Source organism: Oncorhynchus masou, chromosome 11 (genome assembly GCF_036934945.1).
Source record: "Oncorhynchus masou masou isolate Uvic2021 chromosome 11, UVic_Omas_1.1, whole genome shotgun sequence".
NCBI lineage: Eukaryota > Metazoa > Chordata > Actinopteri > Salmoniformes > Salmonidae > Oncorhynchus > Oncorhynchus masou.
Genome location: NC_088222.1, coordinates 33,860,712 through 33,881,262, shown reverse-complemented (window position 1 = coordinate 33,881,262; position 20,551 = coordinate 33,860,712). Strand labels below are relative to the sequence as shown.

General features: G+C 41.0%; 1 protein-coding gene across 2 annotated transcripts in view; it reads right to left on the bottom strand.

The window, feature by feature from the left end:
• The window catches only part of LOC135548577 (protein EURL homolog), a 30,573-nt gene extending 10,258 nt beyond the window's left edge, over positions 1-20,315 (bottom strand). Inside the window, exons 1-2 of one of the 2 annotated variants that reach the window (XM_064978327.1) lie at positions 20,217-20,315; positions 14,172-14,303 (exon numbers count right to left, since the gene is read on the bottom strand). In XM_064978327.1, coding sequence (XP_064834399.1) covers positions 14,172-14,298 — 127 coding nt within the window. In that variant the 5' untranslated portion in view covers positions 14,299-14,303; positions 20,217-20,315. The remainder of the gene's footprint in view (positions 1-14,171; positions 14,304-20,216) is intronic. The other variant, XM_064978325.1, reaches the window with a different exon arrangement.
• Positions 20,316-20,551: the final 236 nt, after the last annotated feature.

Sequence of the window (20,551 nt, the reverse complement as noted above, 5' to 3'; positions counted from 1 at the left end):
ATCTAGATAGAGCTGAACAGCATATGGTGCAAATGATTAATGTATTAGCCTAAATATTCTACTGTATTCCCAAAACATTGGCCTATTACCACAATTCATAAAAGGCATTTGGTCCAAAGCTGGAATTAGTACTGAAAGCCACAGATTACACCCAAAATAAATACCCTGAAAGCCATTCATGCTCAGTGGGTTGGTGGAATAGTAGCTCTGGGCACAGTTACGGCAAAGACAGCATGTTTCTCAATCTCCAACTATAGAGAGAGGTCTTGTGCCCAAAAGCTTTAGCATGGACGGCACCTAAGGATGTAACGATTCACCGATATGCATCAGTCCCCGGGTTCAAATGTTTAAGAAATGAGTGCATTGGTCCCCGGGACCCAAAACGATCCAAATGTTGCATGTTACAATTCGCTGGTCCACAATTTATTTTGTTCAAATTACTTTTTACCTTCCGAAAATACCTAATCTTTTGTGACAACTGCGTCCACTCCAGTGTCAAGCTAAGTATGTAATTATGTTGACAGTCATTGATCTGCAATTCATTTTGAATGTCAAACAACCCCAGACAATATCAGTAGCCTAGTCAAACTGTGCGCTATGCGTAGTCAACAGGGAGTCATACTCCTGATTTGGCACATCTGTGCATCACCTACAGCGTTCAAATGTTTATAAAATGACTTGCGCAATATTAGGCATTATTTGTTGAGTGACAAACAACGTAATTTGCTATGTTATTGTTAATAAATGTACTGTTGAAAATGGTCTTTTACCGGAATAAAAGTAGCCTAAGCTACCACCAGAGACAACTCATCTGTCTATAGGAAGGCTACATGCTGATCAGGGCTTACATTACATTTAGATTATCGCTGAGGGTGAACCTGAATAGTTTTGCTTGAAACAATCTGTATGCAAACATGCATGTGTACTACCGTTCAAAGGTTAGGGGTCACTTAGAAATGTTCTTGTTTTCCATGAAAGCACATATGAAGTGAGTTGCAAAATTAATAGGAAATATAGTCAAGATGTTGACAAGGTTATAATGACTTTTAATTGAAATCATAATTGTGTCCTTCAAAATTTGCTTTCATCAAAGAACTCTCTAGTTGCAGCAACTATAGCCTTGCAGACCTGTGACATTCTAGTTTGTTGAGGTAATCTGAAGAGATTTCACCCCATGCTTCCTAAAGCACCTCCCACAAGTTGGATTGGCTTGATGGGCACTTCTTACATACCATACAGTCAAGCTGCTCCCACAACAGCTCAATAGGGTTGAGATCTGGTGACTGTGCTGGCCACTCCATTATAGACTGAATACCAGCTGACTGCTTCTTCCATAAATAGTTATTGCATAGTTTGGAGCTGTGCTTTGGGTCATTGTCCTGTTGTAGGAGCAAATTGGCTCCAATTAAGCACCGTCCACAGAGTATGGCATTGCAAGTGATAGCCTTCCTTCTTCAAGATCCCTTTTACCCTGTACAAATATCCCACGTAAACCAAGCTGCTCCCACCACCAAAGCACTCCCAGACCATCACAGTGCCTCCACCATGCACTGACAGATAGCGTCAAGCACCCCTCCAGCATCTTTTCTGCATCTCACGAATGTTCTTCTTTGTGATCCGAACACCTCAGATTAATTTGTCCATAATACTTTTTTCCAATCTTCCTCTGTCCAGTGTCTGTGTTCTTTTGCCCATCTTAATCTTTTATTTTTACTGGCCAGTCTGAGATATGGCTTTTTCTTTGCAACTCTGCCTAGAAGGCCAGCATCCTAGAGTCTCCTCTTCACTGTTGACATTGAGACTGGTGCTTTGCGGGTACTATTTAATGAAGCTGCCAGTTGAGAACTTGTGAGAAGTCTGTTTCTCAAACTAGACACTCTAATGTACTAGCCCTCTTGCTCAGTTGTGCACTGGGGCCTCCCACTCCTCTTTCTAGTCTGGTTAGAGCCAGTTTGCGCTGTTCTGTGAAGGGAGTAGTACACAGCATTGGACGAGATCTTCAGTTTCTTGGCTATTTCCCGCATGAAATAGCCTTCATTTCTCGGAACAAAAATAGACTGACTAGTTTCAGAAGAAAGTCCTTTGTTTCTGGCCATTTTGAGCCTGTAATCGAACCCACAAATGCTGATGCTCCAGATACTCAACTAGTCTAAAGAAGAACAGTTGTATTGCTTCTTTAAATCAGGAAAACAGTTTACAGCTGTGCATAATTGCAAAAGTGTTTTCTAATGATCAATTAGTCTTTTAAAATGATCAACTTGGATTAGCGAACACAACGTGCCATTGGAACACAGGAGTGATGGTTATTGATATTGGGCCTCTGTACGCCTTTGTAGATATTCCATAACAAATCAGCCGTTTCCAGCTACAATAGTCATTTACAACATCAACAAAGTCTACATTTCTTTCAAAAACAACAACATTTCTGAGTGACACCGAACTTTTGAACAGTGTGATTTTTTATATCCCAGGCCATTGACCAGGTCCTGCTGTGTAGTTCTGGGCGGATCCCTCACCTTCCTCATGATCATTGATGCCCCACTAGGTGAGATCTTGTGGTAGGTGATCAAATACTTATGTCACGCAATAAAATGCTAATTAATTAATCATACAATGTGATTTTCTGAATTTTTGTTTTAGATTCCGTCTCTCACAGTTGAAGTGTACCTATGATAAAAATGACAGACTTCTACATGCGTTGTAAGTAGGAAAACCTGCAAAATCGGCAGTGTATCAAATACTTGTTCTCCCCACTGTATATACCCTCATTGGCTATGTCATAGTTTATTTTTAAAGATGAATATTAATACATTACTAGCTATATAAACACTTTTACTCTCTAAAAATTACAAAGGAGCTAGTGGGCGATGGTCATTTGAAATCAAAAGTTGCTCCCCCTATCTGATAGTGTGGGGTGTGGTAGATAACCAGTTTCCCTTATGGCTCCGCTAAGGTGTGTAATGAAAGATGGATATGTGTTTATGGAACCAATTTTAGTGCATCGGATCACATCAGTTCGTTCCTCTAATCTGAATCACACTGAATCACTAAAACGTATAGTTTCTGTATCGTATCGGAACCAATGTAACTAGATATCTATCGAATCGTCTTGAAGGGGAAAGATGCACAACCCTAGCAGCTCCATTTAAGACATTCATCATTTTGAAGAGCTGGTCAACTGGATGGGACTTCGTATGGGTTAAGGAAGGATCACATAACTCCTTCCAGGTCACCAGAGGGATCAGCCTTTAACATAGGCTAATCAGAGCAGTTTACACCTCAAGGTGAGAAGTTCAGCCACAATGAACAGGTCGTTTAGACCAGAGAGCAGCACAATGACCCCTAAAAGCAGCACATAGCGGCAGCATCAGCTCCATCATTCCACTGTATTAAGTCAGACTGAGCCACTCTCGTCTCTGACATTGGCTCAGGTTAGAGTGGCGGCTTTCTCAGGTGATTAGCCTTCTCTGACTCAGCAGCCGGAGGCCTGTCAGCTACAGGGAAAAACAAACTCCAGCTGTGAAACGTATGTATTCTGACTCATAGCTGGTTAAATCTTCAAAGGATATTGAATACGTTTAGAGTGCTCTTCTGAAAGAGCTCCCAGGTCCATTTACATAGAGGGATGAGCACTCACTGCTGTGGTGAATGGCACTCAAAGGCGCAAAAAAACACAATTTAAAAACAAAAAAAGATCGCTCAAATGTCCCCTAAACTCAAATATAAAAAGGCTTAGACAGAGACAAAACATAGGATAGGCTATAGCCAACCACAACTACTATAAAAACAGCCTCATCTCTCCCACAGAGGAACATCAAACTGTAGCTTGTCTGACCTGGAAGACTGTTGGGGGTGTGAGGGAAGGACTGTAGTAATAGTCATGTTCCACTGTCTGCACTAGAGGTCGACTGATTAATTAGGGCCGATATCAAGTTCTTTATTTAACTAGGCAAGTAAGTTAAGAACACATTCTTATTTTCAATGACGGCCTAGGAACCGTGGGTTAACTGCCTTGTTCAGGGTCAGAACAACAGATTTTCACCTTGTCAGCTCGGGGGATCCACTCTTGCAAAATTACAGTTAACTAGTCCAACGCAATAACAACCTGCCTCTCTCTCATTGCATTCCACAAGGAGACTGTTACGCAAATACAGTAAGCCAAGGTAAGTTGCTAGCTAGCATTAAATTTATCTTATAAAAATCACTCAATCATAATCACTAGTTAACTACACATGGTTGATGATATTACTAGATATTATCTAGCGTGTCCTGCGTTGCATATAATCTGACTGAGCATACAAGTATCTGACTGAGCGGTGGTAGGCAGAAGCAGGCACGTAAACATTCATTCAAAAAGCACTTTAGTGCGTTTTGCCAGCAGCTCTTCATTGTGCGTCAAGCATTGCGCTGTTTATGACTTCAAGCTTATCAACTCCCGAGATGAGGCTTGTGTAACCGAAGTGAAATGGCTAGCTAGTTAGCGCGCGCTAATTGTCGTTTTGTTGCTGGTTCGAGCCCAGGGAGGAGCGAGGAGAGGGAAGGAAGCTATACTGTTACACTGGCAGTACTAAAGTGCCTATAAGAACATCCAATAGTCAAAGGTTAATGAAATACAAATGGTATAGAGGGAAATAGTCCAATAATTCCTATAATAACTACAACCTAAAGCTTCTTACCTGGGAATATTGAAGACTCATGTTAAAAGGACCCACCAGCTTTCATATGTTCTCATGTTCTGAGCAAGGAACTTAAACGTTAGCTTTCTTACATGGCACATATTTTACATGGAACATATTGCACTTTTTTTTTGCATTATTTAAACCAAATTGAACAGGTTTCATTATTTACTTGAGGCTAAATTGATTTTATTGATGTATTATATTAAGTTAAAATAAGTGTTCATTCAATATTGTTGTAATTGTCATTATTACAAAAAAAAGCTGATTAATCGGTATCAGCTTTTATTCGGTATCGGCGTTGAAAAATCATAATCGGTCGACCTCTAGTCTGCACTGTGTTAATACTCTGGGCCCCAGTGCAGCAACCAATCTCCATGAAGCATCGCCACACACAGCTGGTGCAGGAGGAAACAGAGGAGAGGAAAAACACCAAGCTAGCACTGAAGTAGCAGTGTATAAATAGCCACTACCATTACTGCTGTAGCCACTGACAGAAGCACATGGACACAAACATACTAGAGTTTTGCTACCGGACCTGAGCTGGACGGCCCCCAACACTAGACATTGGGTTAGTGCATGTTCTTTCATCAAACGCTCTTGGATATCATTTTCAAGAATTACTAAATTGATCACACATTTGCTTCTGCCCTGCTGTGCAATGTATCTGTACAGTCACATCTGACTAAGATCATAACATGGTGACCAGAACACTGTCTGAGCTGACAGGGGAGACTTTACACAGAAAATAAATGTTCTGTGAGTTTAGAGTGACGAAAAGTAGCTAGCTAACAGCTCTCTCACGTCTTGCCATTGAGAAGCCCAAACCGGAGCCGTTGCTATGGACACTCACACACGCAGAGCGGCAGCTCAGGGAGCAGGGGACAGACAGTGACAAGCAGCTAATGGATATGGGGGAAGTTATTTCTGATTCAGCAGGGCAGGGCCATAAATTTGGAGGAAGCAATCAGACTGGGTAGGGTAGGGCCTGAATGTCACGAGCATTAAAATGTCATGTAGACCTCTAAGACCAAACACAAGCAAAGCACACTCAGACATGACAGAACAGAGCTTGATCTTCATATCCTTTCTTCACACTGAAGGGGCCAGACAGGCTGCCCAGTTCCCTATTCAAAACAACAGACTGCTACTGCTCCTACTGGACCTCCCCTGTTGTCTGCGTGGTTTCCACAGTCAATAACTCAATGACCACAAAAGAAAGTGTCTCTGTCAACGTCAGCCTCTTTTTTAGTTGATATGTTGTCACTGGACCCTGACAAGTCTTCTTGCTAGCTACAGTGTGTGTGTGTGTGTGTGTGTGTGTGTGACTCGAGCTTGTTAGTGCTGTATGTCGGTGCAGTGTGTTGTCTGACTCTAGCTACATGTAAGGAGTGTGCGTGTCAGCAGCTAAAAACAGACAAGCCTGAACATCTATCCTTCGTGCTACGTTAGGGGGAAGCTGTGGGTGTGGAGTTGAAAGTGGTGAGACACGCACAAACAGCCCTATAGACCTACCCTCCAACAACAGTGCAAGCATGTAGGCCTAGATATCATCTGTCTTGAACTATCAAATGTATCCTAGCAGATGAGAATGTGGTGTCGCGTTGATGAATATTCAACAGCGCTAATTCACCCATGAGGTACAGTCCGAGCGAGACACTGTGGGTGTTACTCAAAATGCATACTACCGTGCTGCAAGCACGCAAACTGGAGCATGGGAGGGTTGGATTATGAGTCCAAATCAAAGTATGAGAAACGGAGCACAGAGGGCACTTCTCGGATGTGTACTCCATTTGTACATATTCTGAAGCATAGATGCTTCAACGGAAAGTAGTCACAGGAATATGAAGCAACCACTAAAAGCAATTCAAATTTTCTTGAAATTAATCCTCCTGATTATTTGAGCTGAAGTGTGAGAAAATAAACTGATTTCGAAATTAAATGTTGCGCATTCACATCTCATATGTTGCCTGATTACAATATTTTATCTTGATACGTTAATAAATACATACTGTGTTAATGGTGGCATGTTTACCTGCCTACAATACCGACTGTAGTGTACGTAAATCATAAGCACATAGTAGGGCAAACTGGCTAGCTTCTAACGTTCCTGTTACTTAGCTAGCTACCCACAAAGAATTTACATCTAACCTTGCATAACATTAGTTGGTCATATTCACCTGTTAAACTATCTTGTCAGCTCGATCCACATATATATCTAGCTGAAAATTATGAAGTAAAACGTTTGCTTTATGTATAATCTTGTTTTGTCTTTATTGCCATTGTCCTGGCTGGAAGAAGGTTTAGTGAATGGTAAGTCCAATGTAAGTCAATAGGGCTAACATCCCCACAGCATGAATCTGCCACAATTATACTTCACCGTAGGGATGGTGCCACGTTTCCTCCAGATGCCATTCAGGCCAAGAAGTTCAATCTTGTTTTCATCAGTCCAGAGAATCTTGTTTCTCATGGTTTGAGAGCCCTTTAGAGGTTACATTTGGCAAACCCCAAGCGGGCTGTCATGTGCCCTCTACTGAGGAGTGGCTTCCATCTAGCCACCCTACTATAAAGGCCTGACTGGTGGACTGCTGCAGAGATGATTGTCATCCTGGAAGGTTCTCCCATCTTCACAAAGCAACTCTGGAGCTCTGTCAGTAACAATCGGGTTCTTGGCCACCTCCCTGGCCAAGGCCCTTCTCCCCAGATTGCTCAGTTTGGCCAGCTCTAGTAAGAGTCTTGGTGGTTCCAAACTTCTTCCATTTAAGAACGATGGAGGCCACTGTGTTCTTGGAGACCTTCAATGCTGCAGAAATGTTTTGCTACCCTTCCTCAGATCTGTGCCTCGACACAACCCTGTCTCAGAACTCCACAAACAATTCCTTCAACCTCATGGCTTGGATTTTGCTCTGACATGCACTGTCAACTGTGGGACCTTCTATAGACAGGGGTGTGCCTTTCACAATCATGTCCAATCAATTGAATTTACAACAGGTAGACTCCAAACAAGTTGTAGAAACATCAAGGATGATCAATGGAAACGGGATGCACCAGAGCTCAATTTCAAGTCTCACAGCAAAGGGTCTGTATAGTTATGTGAATTAGTTATTTTTCATAATGTGCATAATGTTCATAAACAATTTCTAAAAAACTGTTTTTGCTTCCTCATTATGGGGTATTGTATGTAGATTGAGGAAAAACAATTGTCAAATGTCAAGGTGTCTACCCGAAAGATGTATGGTATGCGTGCTTTAATGACGAATTGAGATTGAGAAATAAAATAGCTACTTGTAAATCATGGCCACCAAAGTTAACACGCGATTGCATAGTTGCGCAATGACTGGATTTTAAAACCATAGTGAATTATTGCAATGTTTGTTTATTTGTCAATTAATCCCATAAGGGATGGGTTGCCAATTTGACACCATTTTCTTAATTTTATTATTATTATTTTTTAAATCATTCATTCAGCAGGTTTTACTCCAGTAGCCTACAGGCTTTTTGAGGAGTTCTCGAGCTGCCTGACAGGTGGTAGGCTATTCCACTCCTCAAACTTGACTCTGTATGATGTGCACGTGATAAATAAGATGCACGACAGCAACAAAAATACACACGTGCCAATTGATTTCCCAATAGACCAACAAGGATGACCATTTTGCATTTTTTAATGCATTTTGGCAGCTAACCGATTAACATCACTACCAACCAGGGCCTAAAATTGACACCCGACACATGTGGGTAGATGTAGGCATTGGCAGGTAAGATGTCTATTTCACATTGGCAGGTGGTCAGGGCTCCACAGTGTGAGCATTTCACTCGCATATGTGAATAAAAATAGTAAAGTATGATCACATTTATAGTAAATGCTAAAGTAGCTGGTTTCAAGTATTTCTGTCGTTTTGTTTCATAGCTGGTCAATTAAATCGCACAAAGTCAAAAAACTACAAATCCTATATAGCCTATTCCACCTCGCACTGAAACACTGCCTGGGGACTGTGCGGACATGAAGAGCTGAGTGAAAGATTCAAATTCATAAGCGCTGCGCACAGGCATAAAAGTTAGTCTAATTTACTTGAAACAAAAGTCTACTGAAGTGAGACTTTGTCCTTGTTTCTTGGCTATTTACATTCATTTGTTCACAAGCTAGGTTGTTTTTCTATGTTTGAGTTTCAACTGCTATGGAAGAGAAGACCACACTTCTACAAGTCAGACTCAATCTCACAGGCACAAACATGACTAGTCACGCTACCACAACCTCCCACCCTTAAAAGGGGCAAGTGAAAATGTTTGACTCATCTGTGTTATTTTGGTTAAAAGTTAATGTTTTTAAATTAAAATATACCACATTACTTCTTACTAGTAATATAATTATTTTATAAACATTACAAAGCGTGCTTATCTGTTTTTTGTGTTTTGTTGGTGTAATTCTAAACTGGTAAAAAAAACATGAACGACAGGAGGACCCAAAAGTTAACTGCTTCTCAAATGTAATGTTTTATGCGTTCTCCACACTCTCGTCCTAACAAGAACGTACTAAACAGAACTTCCTCAGAGAGTGTACTCTGAGCATGAGTGTGGAACATGCTAGTATGCATATTGAGAAACACCCTGTACTTACGCATGGCCTCCTCTACTCTGAGCAACTTGGACAGAGAGCAGTTCCCTCCCGCTCTACCTTAATGAAGTCAAGCAGAATCAGATGAGCCGTGGGCATTAGCCCAGATGGGAATTTAACCTAGAAGATCAGTGGGGATCTAGCCTAGCGTGGCCAGGGAGAAATTCAACAGAAAGCAGGGCCTAGTCACAGATCCCTCCCATATATCACTATTATTACTGCTGCCCTCACACCCACCCCAAACCCATGTGCCATCCCTGGCTGCCTCTTAACTACTGCTAAATGGCCAGAGGCTGCACAGGCTGTATCAAAATCTCTGCAACAATAGCCTATACAGGCTTATCTAGATACGGACACACAGTGGAGCAACAATGGTAACACTGTGACAGACTGGGGCATCTGCACATGATGCTCAACTCCACAATCATGCTCTTTCTGGGACTCTACTGCAGTACAATAATCAATAAAAACTCCACCTGGAACAAACAGGATATATTCCCTTTTCTCAGTCAGGATATAGTCCCACAGTTCCGGGATTCGATAAAGGCTCAATGCATGCAAAGCACATACAGTCAGGTCCAAAATTATTGTCTCACTTAATCAAGATGAGCAAAAAAAAAAATGTAAAAAAATACTACATAAAATACACATACTGAGCTACACTATATGACCAAGAGTACATGGACACCAGCTCATCGAACATCTCATTCTAAAATCATAGGCATTAAAACCTCTTAGAGCAAGCTGAGACGCTAGCGTCTCACCTAGCCAACAGGAAATGCAAATGTGCAACGCCAAATGCTAATAGCACTCGTTAAAACTCAAACTTTCATTAAAACACACATGCAGGGTACTCAATTAAAGCTACACTCGTTGTGAATCTAGCCAACAAGTCAGATTTTTAAAATGCTTTTTGGCAAAAGCATGAGAAGCTATGATCTGATAGCATGCAACACCCCGAAATACCTGAAGGGACGTAAACAAAAGAATTAGCGTAGCCGGCGCCACAAAAAACGCAGAAATAAAATAGAAAACATTCATTACCTTTGACGTGCTTCTTTGTTGGCACTCCTATATGTCCCATAAACATCACAATTGGGTCTTTTTTTCTCTCGATTAAATCGGTCCATGTATACCCAAAATGTCCATTTATGAAGACTGTGTGATCCAGGAAAAAACAGTTTCAAAACGCAACGTCGTTTTTTTTAATTAAAAAAAATTGCCTATAAACTTTGACAAACTACTTTTGTAATCCAACTTTAGGTATTAGTAACCGTTAATAATTGATCGAATTCATCACGGGGCGATCTGTATTCAATAGCAGCAGGTCTTGAAATGATGGTCGATATTCTCTGTACCAAAACTGCCTTTGTTATGCCCTGATGACAGGAAGTGCCTTTTCTTCATTTCACCAAGGAATAACTTCAATCCAATTGCCAAGACTGGCGACATCGTGTGGAAGCTGTAGGAGTTGTCAACTGGGAGCTATCTATTTTCCCTTGCCATAGACAATACAGGCAACTGGCGCATTGATATTTTTATTTTTTTTGTGATCAGTTTTCCTTGGGGTTTTGCCCGCAACACACGTTCTGTTGTAGTCACAGCCATGATTTAACCAGTTTTAGAAACGTCAGAGTGTTTTCTATCCACACATACTAATCATATGCCTATACTATATTCCTGGCATGAGTAGCAGGACGTTGAAATGTTGCGCGATTTTTAACAAAAAGTTGAAAAAAGTTGCCCGAGCTCTAAGAGGTTTTAATATTGAGTAGGTCTTCCTCTTCCTGCTATAATCGGCATGGCCGATTAATTAGGGCCGATTTCAAGTTCACACAACAATCGGTAATCAGCATTTTTGGATGACTCTACAAACTGTGTGGCAGGCTGATCACCCTGTTACGCAAGTGCAGCAAGGAGCCAAGGTACGTTGCTAGCTAGCATTAAACTTATCTTCACATAACCACTAGTTAACTACACATGGTTGATGATATTACTAGGTTAACTAGCTTGTCCTGCATTGCATATAATCAGGTGGCTGTTCATTTATCATCGAATCACAGCTAATTTCACCAAACGGCGGATGATTTAACAAAAGTGCATTCGCGAAAAAAGCACAATCTTTGCACGAATGTACCTATCCATAAACATCCATGCCCTCCTTAAAATCAATACACAGAAGTATATTTTTATACCTGCATATTTAGTTAAAAGAAATTAATGTTAGCAGGCAACATTAACTAGGGAAATCGTGTCCCTTCTCTTGTGTTCATTGCACGCAGAGTCAGGGAATTTGCAAAAGTTTGGGCAGCCTGGCTCATTGCGAACTAATTTGCCAGAATTTTACATAATTGTGTCATAACATTGAAGGTTGTGCAATGTAACAGCAATATTTAGACTTAAGGAACGGTTCCGTATTTCATTGAAAGAATAAACGTTTTGTTTTCTAAATTATAGTTTCTGGATTTGACCACATTAATAACCAACGACTCGTATTTCTGTGTGTATTATAATTAATTCTATGATTTGAAAGAGTAGTCTGACTGAGCGGTGGTAGGCGGCAGCAGGCTCGTAAGCATTCATTCAAACTTTACTGCATTTGCCAGCAGCTATTAGCAATTCTTACGTCACAGCGCTGTTTATGACTTCAAGCCTATCAACTCCTGAGATTAGGCTGGCAATACTAAAGTGCCTATTAGAACATCCAATATTCAAAGGTCTATGAAATACAAATGGTGTAGAGAGAAATAGTCGTTTCATAATTCCTATAATAACTACAACCTAAAACTTCTTAACTGGGAATATTGAACCACCAGCTTTCATATGTTCTCATGTTCTGAGCAAGGAACTTAAACATGAGCTTTTTTACATGGCACATATTGCACTTTAACTTTCTTCTCCAACAGTGTTCTTGCATTATTTAGACCAAATTGAGCATGTTCATTATTTGAGACTACATTTATTTTATTTCTGTATTATATTAAGTTAAAATAAGTGTTCATTGTCCATTCAGTATTGTTGTAATTGTCATTATTACAAATATATTAAAAATATATATATTTGAAAAAATATATATGTATTTTTTTAAACAGCCGATTAATTGGTATCGGCTTTTTTTGGTCCTCCAATAATCAGTATCGGCATTGAAAAATCATAATCTGCTGACCTCTAATTGGGACATTGCTGCGGGCACTTGCTTCCATTCAACAACAAGAGCATTAGTGAGGTCGAGCACTGATGTTGGGCGATTAGGCCTGACTTGCAGTCGGTGTTCAAATTCATCCTAAAGGTGTTCAATGGGGTTGAGGTCATCTCGATAAACCATTTCTGTATGGACCTCGCTTTGTGGACGGGGGAAATTGTCATGCTGAAATAGGAAAGGGCCTTCCCCAAACTGTTACCACAAAGTTTGCTGTTCCGTTAAGATTCTCCCTGAAAAACAGCCCCAGAACGTTATTCCTCCTCCAACAAACTTTACAGTTGGCACTACGCATTGGGGCAGGTAGTCTTCCCCTGGTATCCTCCAAATCCTATGACGGTGCCACGTTGAAAGTCACGGAGCTCTTCAGAAAGGCGATTCTAATGCCAATGTTTGTCTATGGAGATTGCATGGCGGTGCACTCGATTTTATACACCAGTCAGCAACGGGTGTAGCTGAAATAGCCAACTCCACCAATTTGAAGGGGTGTCCACAGACTTGATTATATATAGTGTATATTGAATGCGCAACAAAATTGGGAAATTGCTCAGAGTAAGATTTTGTTTAACAATACTTTTTCTCTCTCAAAAACATAGAGGGTCAAAATGATTATAAACAATTATAAACAATACCTCACCCTGCGAGGATAACAGCACTGAGCCTTTTTCTCAAATGTTTTATGAGATTGGAGAATACATTGGGAAGGATATTAGACCATTCATCCATACAAAATCTTTTCAGATCCTTGATATCCTTAGTGTGCGCTTATGGACTGCCCTTTCAATTAATTCCACAGGTTTTTAACGGGATTTGAGTCGGGAGACAGACGACCAATGCAAAATGTTGATTTTGTGGTCAATCAAATTTTAAAAACCTTGATTTTGATGTGTCCTTGGGGTTATCGTCTTGCCGGAAGATCCACTTGATACCAAGTTTCAGCCTCCTGGTAGAGCCAACCAGGTTTTTGGCAAAAATGTCTCGGTACTTGGTAAAGTTTATGATGCTGTTGACTTTAACAACCAGTGGAAGGAAAATAGCCACATAACATCAAAGATCCACAACCATATTTTACAGAAGGTATGGGGTCTTTCCTGCTTATGCATCCTTCTTTCAATGCAAATCTCACCACTGGTGTGCGTGGCCAAAAGACCTCTGTTCAAATGTAAACGCATATATAAAAACTGAAGTTGAGAATGTGGTTATCCTCCTGGAAACTTGAGACCACGCATAGGCCTATACACAGTTTCTAGTGGTTGAAGTACTGCCCTGCAAGAATGCAGAAGTAGCCAGTAAAAAAAAATACAAAACTATTTCATGTTTTGCCCCTCAGTAACTTTCTCGCTCATCCTTATTCATGTCGGCATTGCCTGCTAGGAGTATGGGTCCAAAAACTTCACTTTTGACTACTTTATTTATAAGAATATTTAGGGGTGTCAATTTTGACCAGTACCTTTGAGAAAAATAAATAAATGACTTGTTAAACTAAAACTATTGTAATAGTATAAAATAATTACCCCATTTTCACATACAATTTAGCTCAGTATTTTAATTACTTGTTTTATACAGTCAATATTGCTCATTATCATTATCATTATTAATTTCAGACCCCACTGTATATTGACCACTTTGTTTGCTCGTCATTCCCACTTGCTCAACAAGCCCTGGGGACTGGCGCCTCTCTCACCTTCGATGCTCAGCTCAAAGCAGACATGGCAGAAGGACATGGTCCCCGTGTCGGTCTCCAGCTTGCAGACACCGCAGATGTTGTCGTCGTTTAGGTCGATGTTGACAAACTGCTCCGTTTTGTCCATACTGTCTCAAATTGAAAAACAAACAGAGACAAGAGCACATGGCAGGACATGAGGCATGAAGGGCTTGCACAACATCAACATTTGTTTTGACATTTAGCAGTCAAGAGTCCTGCTTCATTCTTGAACAGAATCTCTTTCAAACTAACGTCTAACACTCACGTTAGTGGCTCATCACGAGAATGTCATTACTATGCTGATAGTAGCGAGAGTTATGGTTTGCTCAAGGCAGTGCCCTGTAAGCATTATGACTCATGAAATATCAAGACATTGAAGAAGATAGGAATCACATTTTTTGAGAGGAGAGATTTTTGCTGATTTTCAGGTGACAACAGGATGGAACAACTTTTAGAATGCGTATGAAAAGTCGTAGGAGACTGGCATGTAAACGAGGACCCAACAGTGATCTCTCACAGAGAAAGAAAATAGTGTGTCTGGTGACCCATGTAAATGGTAAATTAGCTTACCCCGGCTTACATAAGGTGACCATTCCAGAATGTGATAACCAAGGGGATTATTCATTACAATGTGAATATAAAGTTAGTATTTCGGTTCCAGGACACTTGTCTTACCTGTGTTTATCTAAGGATTACAGAACTAAACTGCACAATGAGATTAAAATGAATAAGCAGGGGCACATATTTTAGGTTTCCAATCTTCTTTCACACTGTTCCTAAATATTACCAGCATCATTTGACATTTGAAAATGACTCTTGGTAAAAAAATGAAAATGTGTATGTAATAGGACTGAGAATTGCCAGGGACCTTACGAAACGATATTATCACGATACTTTAATTGCCAATACGATATGTATTGCAATCCTTACGAATCTATAAGCAATTGCGATTCAACAGATTTTATTGCAATTCAATGTTCCAAACATATTGCTCACCATATGTCTCCTGCAGAGGGGCAAGAGAGTCATGAAAAAACAAGTATCAGTAGCTAGGTTCCCATCCAATTGGCGACAGATTTTCATCTGAATATTCTACACTGAACAAAAATAAAAACACAACATGCAACAATTTCAAAGATTTCACTGAGTTAAAGTTCATAAGGAAATCAGTTAATTTAAATAAATCCATGAATCTATGGATTTCACATCTTTGAATACAGATATGCGTCTGTTGGTCACAGATACCTTAAAGAAAAGATAGGGGCGTGGATCAGAAAACCAATCAGTATCTGGTGCGACCACCATTTATTTGCCTCATGTAGTGCGACACATCGTGCAGAGTTGATCAGGCTGTTGATTGTGGCCTGTGGAATGTTGTCCCACTGCTCAATGGCTATGCAAAGTTTACTGGATATTGGCGGGAACTGGAACACGCTGACATACACGTCGATTCAGAGCATCCCAAACATGCTCAATGGGTGACATGTCTGGTGAGTATGGCCATGGAAGAACTAGAACATTTTCAGCTTGAACGAATTGTGTACAGATCTTTGCGACATGTGGCTGTGCATTATACTTAAACATGAGGTGATAGCGGTGGACGAATGGCACGACAATGGGCCTCAAGAGCACACTTCAAAGTAGGTGAGCATTTGACCACTGAAGTCGGTTACGACGCCTAACTGCAGTCATGTACAGACCCTGGTAAGGACGACGAGCACGCTGATGAGCTTCCCTGAGATGGTTTCTGACAGTTTGTGCAGAAATTTGCCATTTGTGCAAACAAACAGTTTTATCAGCTGTTCGGGTGGCTGGTGAGGAAGCCACAGGTGAAGACGCAGAATGTGGATGTCCTGGGTTGGCATGGTTACATGTGATCTGCAGTTGTTAGGCCTGTTGGACGTACTGCCAAACTTTCATAAACAACGGAGACGGCTTATGGTAGAGAAATTAACAAAATTATCTGGCAACAGCTCCAGTGGACCTTGCTGCAGTCAGCATGCCAATCGCACACTACTTCAACTTGAGACATTGTGGCATTGTGTAGTGTGACAAAACTGCACATTTTAGTGGCCTTTTATTGTCCCCAGCACTATCCAACAGCTTGCAGATACAGTGAGAGTAGGCTGTGCGGGTAGGCTAGAAGAGGACCATCCTTCACACTGAATTTCAGAAAAATATAAATTGTGAACCATTATAGTTTTTTTCTAAACAGGATAACTTTACTAATACATTTATGTCACCAAATAATTCATTAAAACACTGTTTTGCAATGAAGGTCTACTGTAGCCTCAGCAGCAATCTGTAGGGTAGCACCATGGTGTCGCCAGAGGACAGGTAGCTTCTGTCTTCCTCTGGGTACTTTGACTTCAATACAAAACCTAGGAGGGTCATGGTTCTCACACCCTTCCATAGACTTTCAAAGTAATTATGATAGGTGGGAGCATGTCCTCCTGAAGTTATCAGAGCTCTTGCAGCATGAACTGACATGTTGTCCACCCAATCAAAGGATTAGAAAATTAATCTAGTTGGTTGCCAACCACCATATAAAGTCCAAAGAAGAAGCCTGAAGGAGGAGAGATTACTAGAAAACAAACTTTAACCCCTTTATCTGTGGATGAATTGTCAGAGTAGAGGACCTTGTGCATTTCAGGTAAAATAACAACCCAATGTTAATATCCTTGGACAAATTAGCTAGCAACTGCAAGCTAGTTAGCTAAATTGCCAGAAATAGTTGCTTATCGACTGGTCCCCAAATCAATATAATTGGTTCAGAGTTTGTTTTGATATTTCAACCTGCGTGTCCTGATCGTGTCTGGTGTGGGGGGCCAAAATCAAAATGCAGATGTATGTGCGCGGTCTAGTCAGCATGTTAGCCGATCCACAAGAATGGAACGGTCTACCGTATCAAAAGCTTTGGTCAAGTCAATATAAATAGCAGCACACCATTGCTTAGAATCATGGGAAATGGTGACATTATTTAGGACCATTAAGATTGCAGTGACACATCCATAACCTGACCGGAAACTAGAGAGACATCAAGAAAACTTCTCAGTAGTCAACTGGCTGGTTTTTCCAACACTTTTGATTAACAGTGTAAAAATAGAAATTGGCCTATAACAGTTAGATCAGCTTGATCTCCCCCTTTAAATAAAGGATGCACTGTGGCTGCCTTCCAAGCAATGGGAACCTCCCCAGAGAGTAAAGACAGGTTAAAAAGGTCAGAGATAGGCTCAGCAATGATAGGGGCTGTAACCTTAAAGGATCTAAACCATTTGGGGTCAAGTTTAAGGAGCTCCTTTAGCACCTCGGACTCGGTGACTGCCTGCAGGGAGAAACTGTAGCGGGGCAGGGGGAAAAGAGCGAGGAGCATTGGGGCTAATCGCATTAGAAGGGCTGGGAGATGAGGAAATGTTGGACAGGCAAGGAGGCATGGCTGTGCCTGGTTACTATGTGGCATTACTTATTTTAGAGCAAATTATTGCCGTTATATGAAACCCAAAACATGTGGGATCTTGTCATGCCACCTGTAGTAAAAGTGAACATAAAACACAGGCCCCATCCCATTACTGAGTGACTTCCCCAAATGAAGCACTCCTTGATTAACTAACATTGCTTAGGGTGACGAGACATAAAACCTAATCTAAATCTATAGATTTTCTGCATGTAAACAAAGACTAAATAACACTTAACTGTCACGTGAGTGGGTGGGTGGCTAAATAACGCTATATAAAACAATACAATCTCACCCATCATTATAAGTTCCAATTTCTGATCTTCTGATGGATAAGACAGATATCGGCAGGAAATTCAACCATCCCTGGCCTATATTTGGCACAGCAGTTCTGTATACTCAGCCAGGGAGCTTGAATGAAAAGAACAGTTCAGCCTCTTTTGGGGTGTCAAACGTGTCATTTGCCCGACCTCGTGCACCCTGCACTTCAGGCTCCCAAGTGGCACAGCGGTCTAAGGCACTATCTCAGTGCTGGAGGCGTCACTACAGACCCTGGTTTGATTCCAGGCTGTATCAACCAGCCATGACAGGGATTCCCCACTAAGAATTTGTTCTTAACGGACTTGCCTAGTTAAATAAAAACTTTGTTTTATTTAATTGCCTTCACAGTTTCAGTCAAAGTCCCAAGACTCTTTGAGATATGAGCCAACCTTGTGTCCACCTTCCCGATTTGTGAGTTTATAGCAGCTAGTATGTCAATCGGGGTGGGTCCTGTGAGGAGCAAGTATCTTCAGCTAACTCAAATCAAGATTTATTTGTCACGTGCGCCGAATACAACAGGTAGAGATCTTACAGTGAAATGCTTACGTACAGGCTCTAACCAATGGTGCGGAAACAAAGTATGTGTGTGTGTAGGTAAGTAAAGAAATAAAACAACAGTAAAAAGACATTTGAAAATAAGAGTAGCAAGGCTATATACAGACACCGGTTAGCCAGGCTTATTGAGGTAGCATGTACATGTAGGTATCGTTAAAGTGGCTATGCATATACGATGAACAGAGAGTAGCAGTAACGTAAAAAGAGGGGGTGGTGGGTGGCGGATAACCTGGTTAGCAATGCAGATAGTCCGGTGAGCCAATGTGCGGGAGCACTGGTTGGTCGGGTCAATTGAGGTAGTATGTACATGAATGTACAGTTAATGTGACTATGCATATAAGATAAACAGAGAGTAGCAGCAGCGTAAAAGAGGGGTTGGGGGGAGGCACACAATACAAATAGTCCAGGTAGGAGTCTTATGGCTTGGGGGTAAAAACTGTTGAGAAGCCTTTTTGTCCAAGACTTGGCACTCCGGTACTGCTTACCATGCAGAGGTAGAGAGAACAGTCTATGACTGGGGTGGCTGGGGTCTTTGGCAATTTTTAGGACCTTCCTCTGACACCACCTGATGTAGAGGTCCTGGATGGCAGGCAGCTTTGCCCCAGTGATGTACTGCCCTCTGAAGTGCCTTGCGGTTGGAGGCCGAGCAATTGCCGTAGCAGGCAGTGATGCAACCGGTCAGGATACTCTCGATGTTGCAGCTGTAGAACCTTTTGAGTGTGCTTACATCGTGTGTCAGCGATGTTGACATCAGTTCGTTGTGTCTCGTCCAAATTATCTTGTTTAACGCCCCCCTTTTTGGTGGAATTTCCTTTAGTCATATTGTCAGACAATGATTTGAAATCATAGGCCGTGAGAGATTAAGATAAATATGTATGTTTCAATTTTGCAGAGCTCTAACAAACACGTCTATTCCATAGCACACTCTCTAGTGCCCCTTAAAATAAGTATTTTCAACTTTCATCCAGAACCTAATATGAACCGATTTCAACATCTTGAAAAGATGAATCTTCAATGTCCTGGAAAATGTGCATTTTAAACATACCTTTTTACCTTTTATTCAGAACCTACATTTAACCTAACATCTGGAAAACAGGTATTTTTACCTATATCAAATCAAATCTTATTGGTCACATACACGTGTTTAGCGGATGTTATTGCGGGTGTAGCAAAATGCTTGTACTATTACTCGTATATTATCGCCTAGAGCAGCAGAAAGGCAAGAACCGGCCCTGCGTGGATGATATGACTGTGTTGGAACACTAACCCTATAAAGACTCCTTCTTCCAATGACATGTGTAACGTACCGTTACTGAACGGAGTCCTGATCAAGAGTGAGCTAGCTCCCAAACTAACCATCCAGCTAGCTCGCCCTATATAGTACGGGCGGCGTCCGTTATAGTGCTAGCTAGATACCAACACATTGAACTAGTTACGTAGTTAGCTGAGTGAATGGCTAGCTAGCTAGCTAGCTACTGTAGACGACTTAGGTTGCTGCTAGCAAAACCTTGTTATGACACTGCTGCTAGTACTGACTAGCCGTGCTAGCCAACATAGATAACGTTAATTAACTGAATCTTGACACATTATCTGGTCGTCAAGTTCAATAATGTCCAGCAGGAGCCAAACAAAATTATAGTAGCGATTAAACATGGCAATGTAATACAATGTAGCTAGCTATTTATTCTGTTTACCTTGTAATCCTTTGTCAAATCTTCAGGGGAATTCGCGGGTATTTCGTTTCCCTTTACCTCAGTCCTTGAGCGCCTGTAGGGCAGTAAAGTGTCGTTGATGGTTGCTCGCAGAACAGCACATTACTTTCAGTGGAGGGGAAACCCCCCACATTTTCGGAACGAACTACTTATACATCAGCGGGTGTGTTATTATATCAATACAGATTAAATGCAAATCGTTCTGCATATATAATACATTACACACTTTTGAAATAAAGAAACAATTTTATGTCGATGTATGATCTAAGATCATCATTATTCGAGCTCTATATTAGCCTTTTCAAATGCATTCCGCT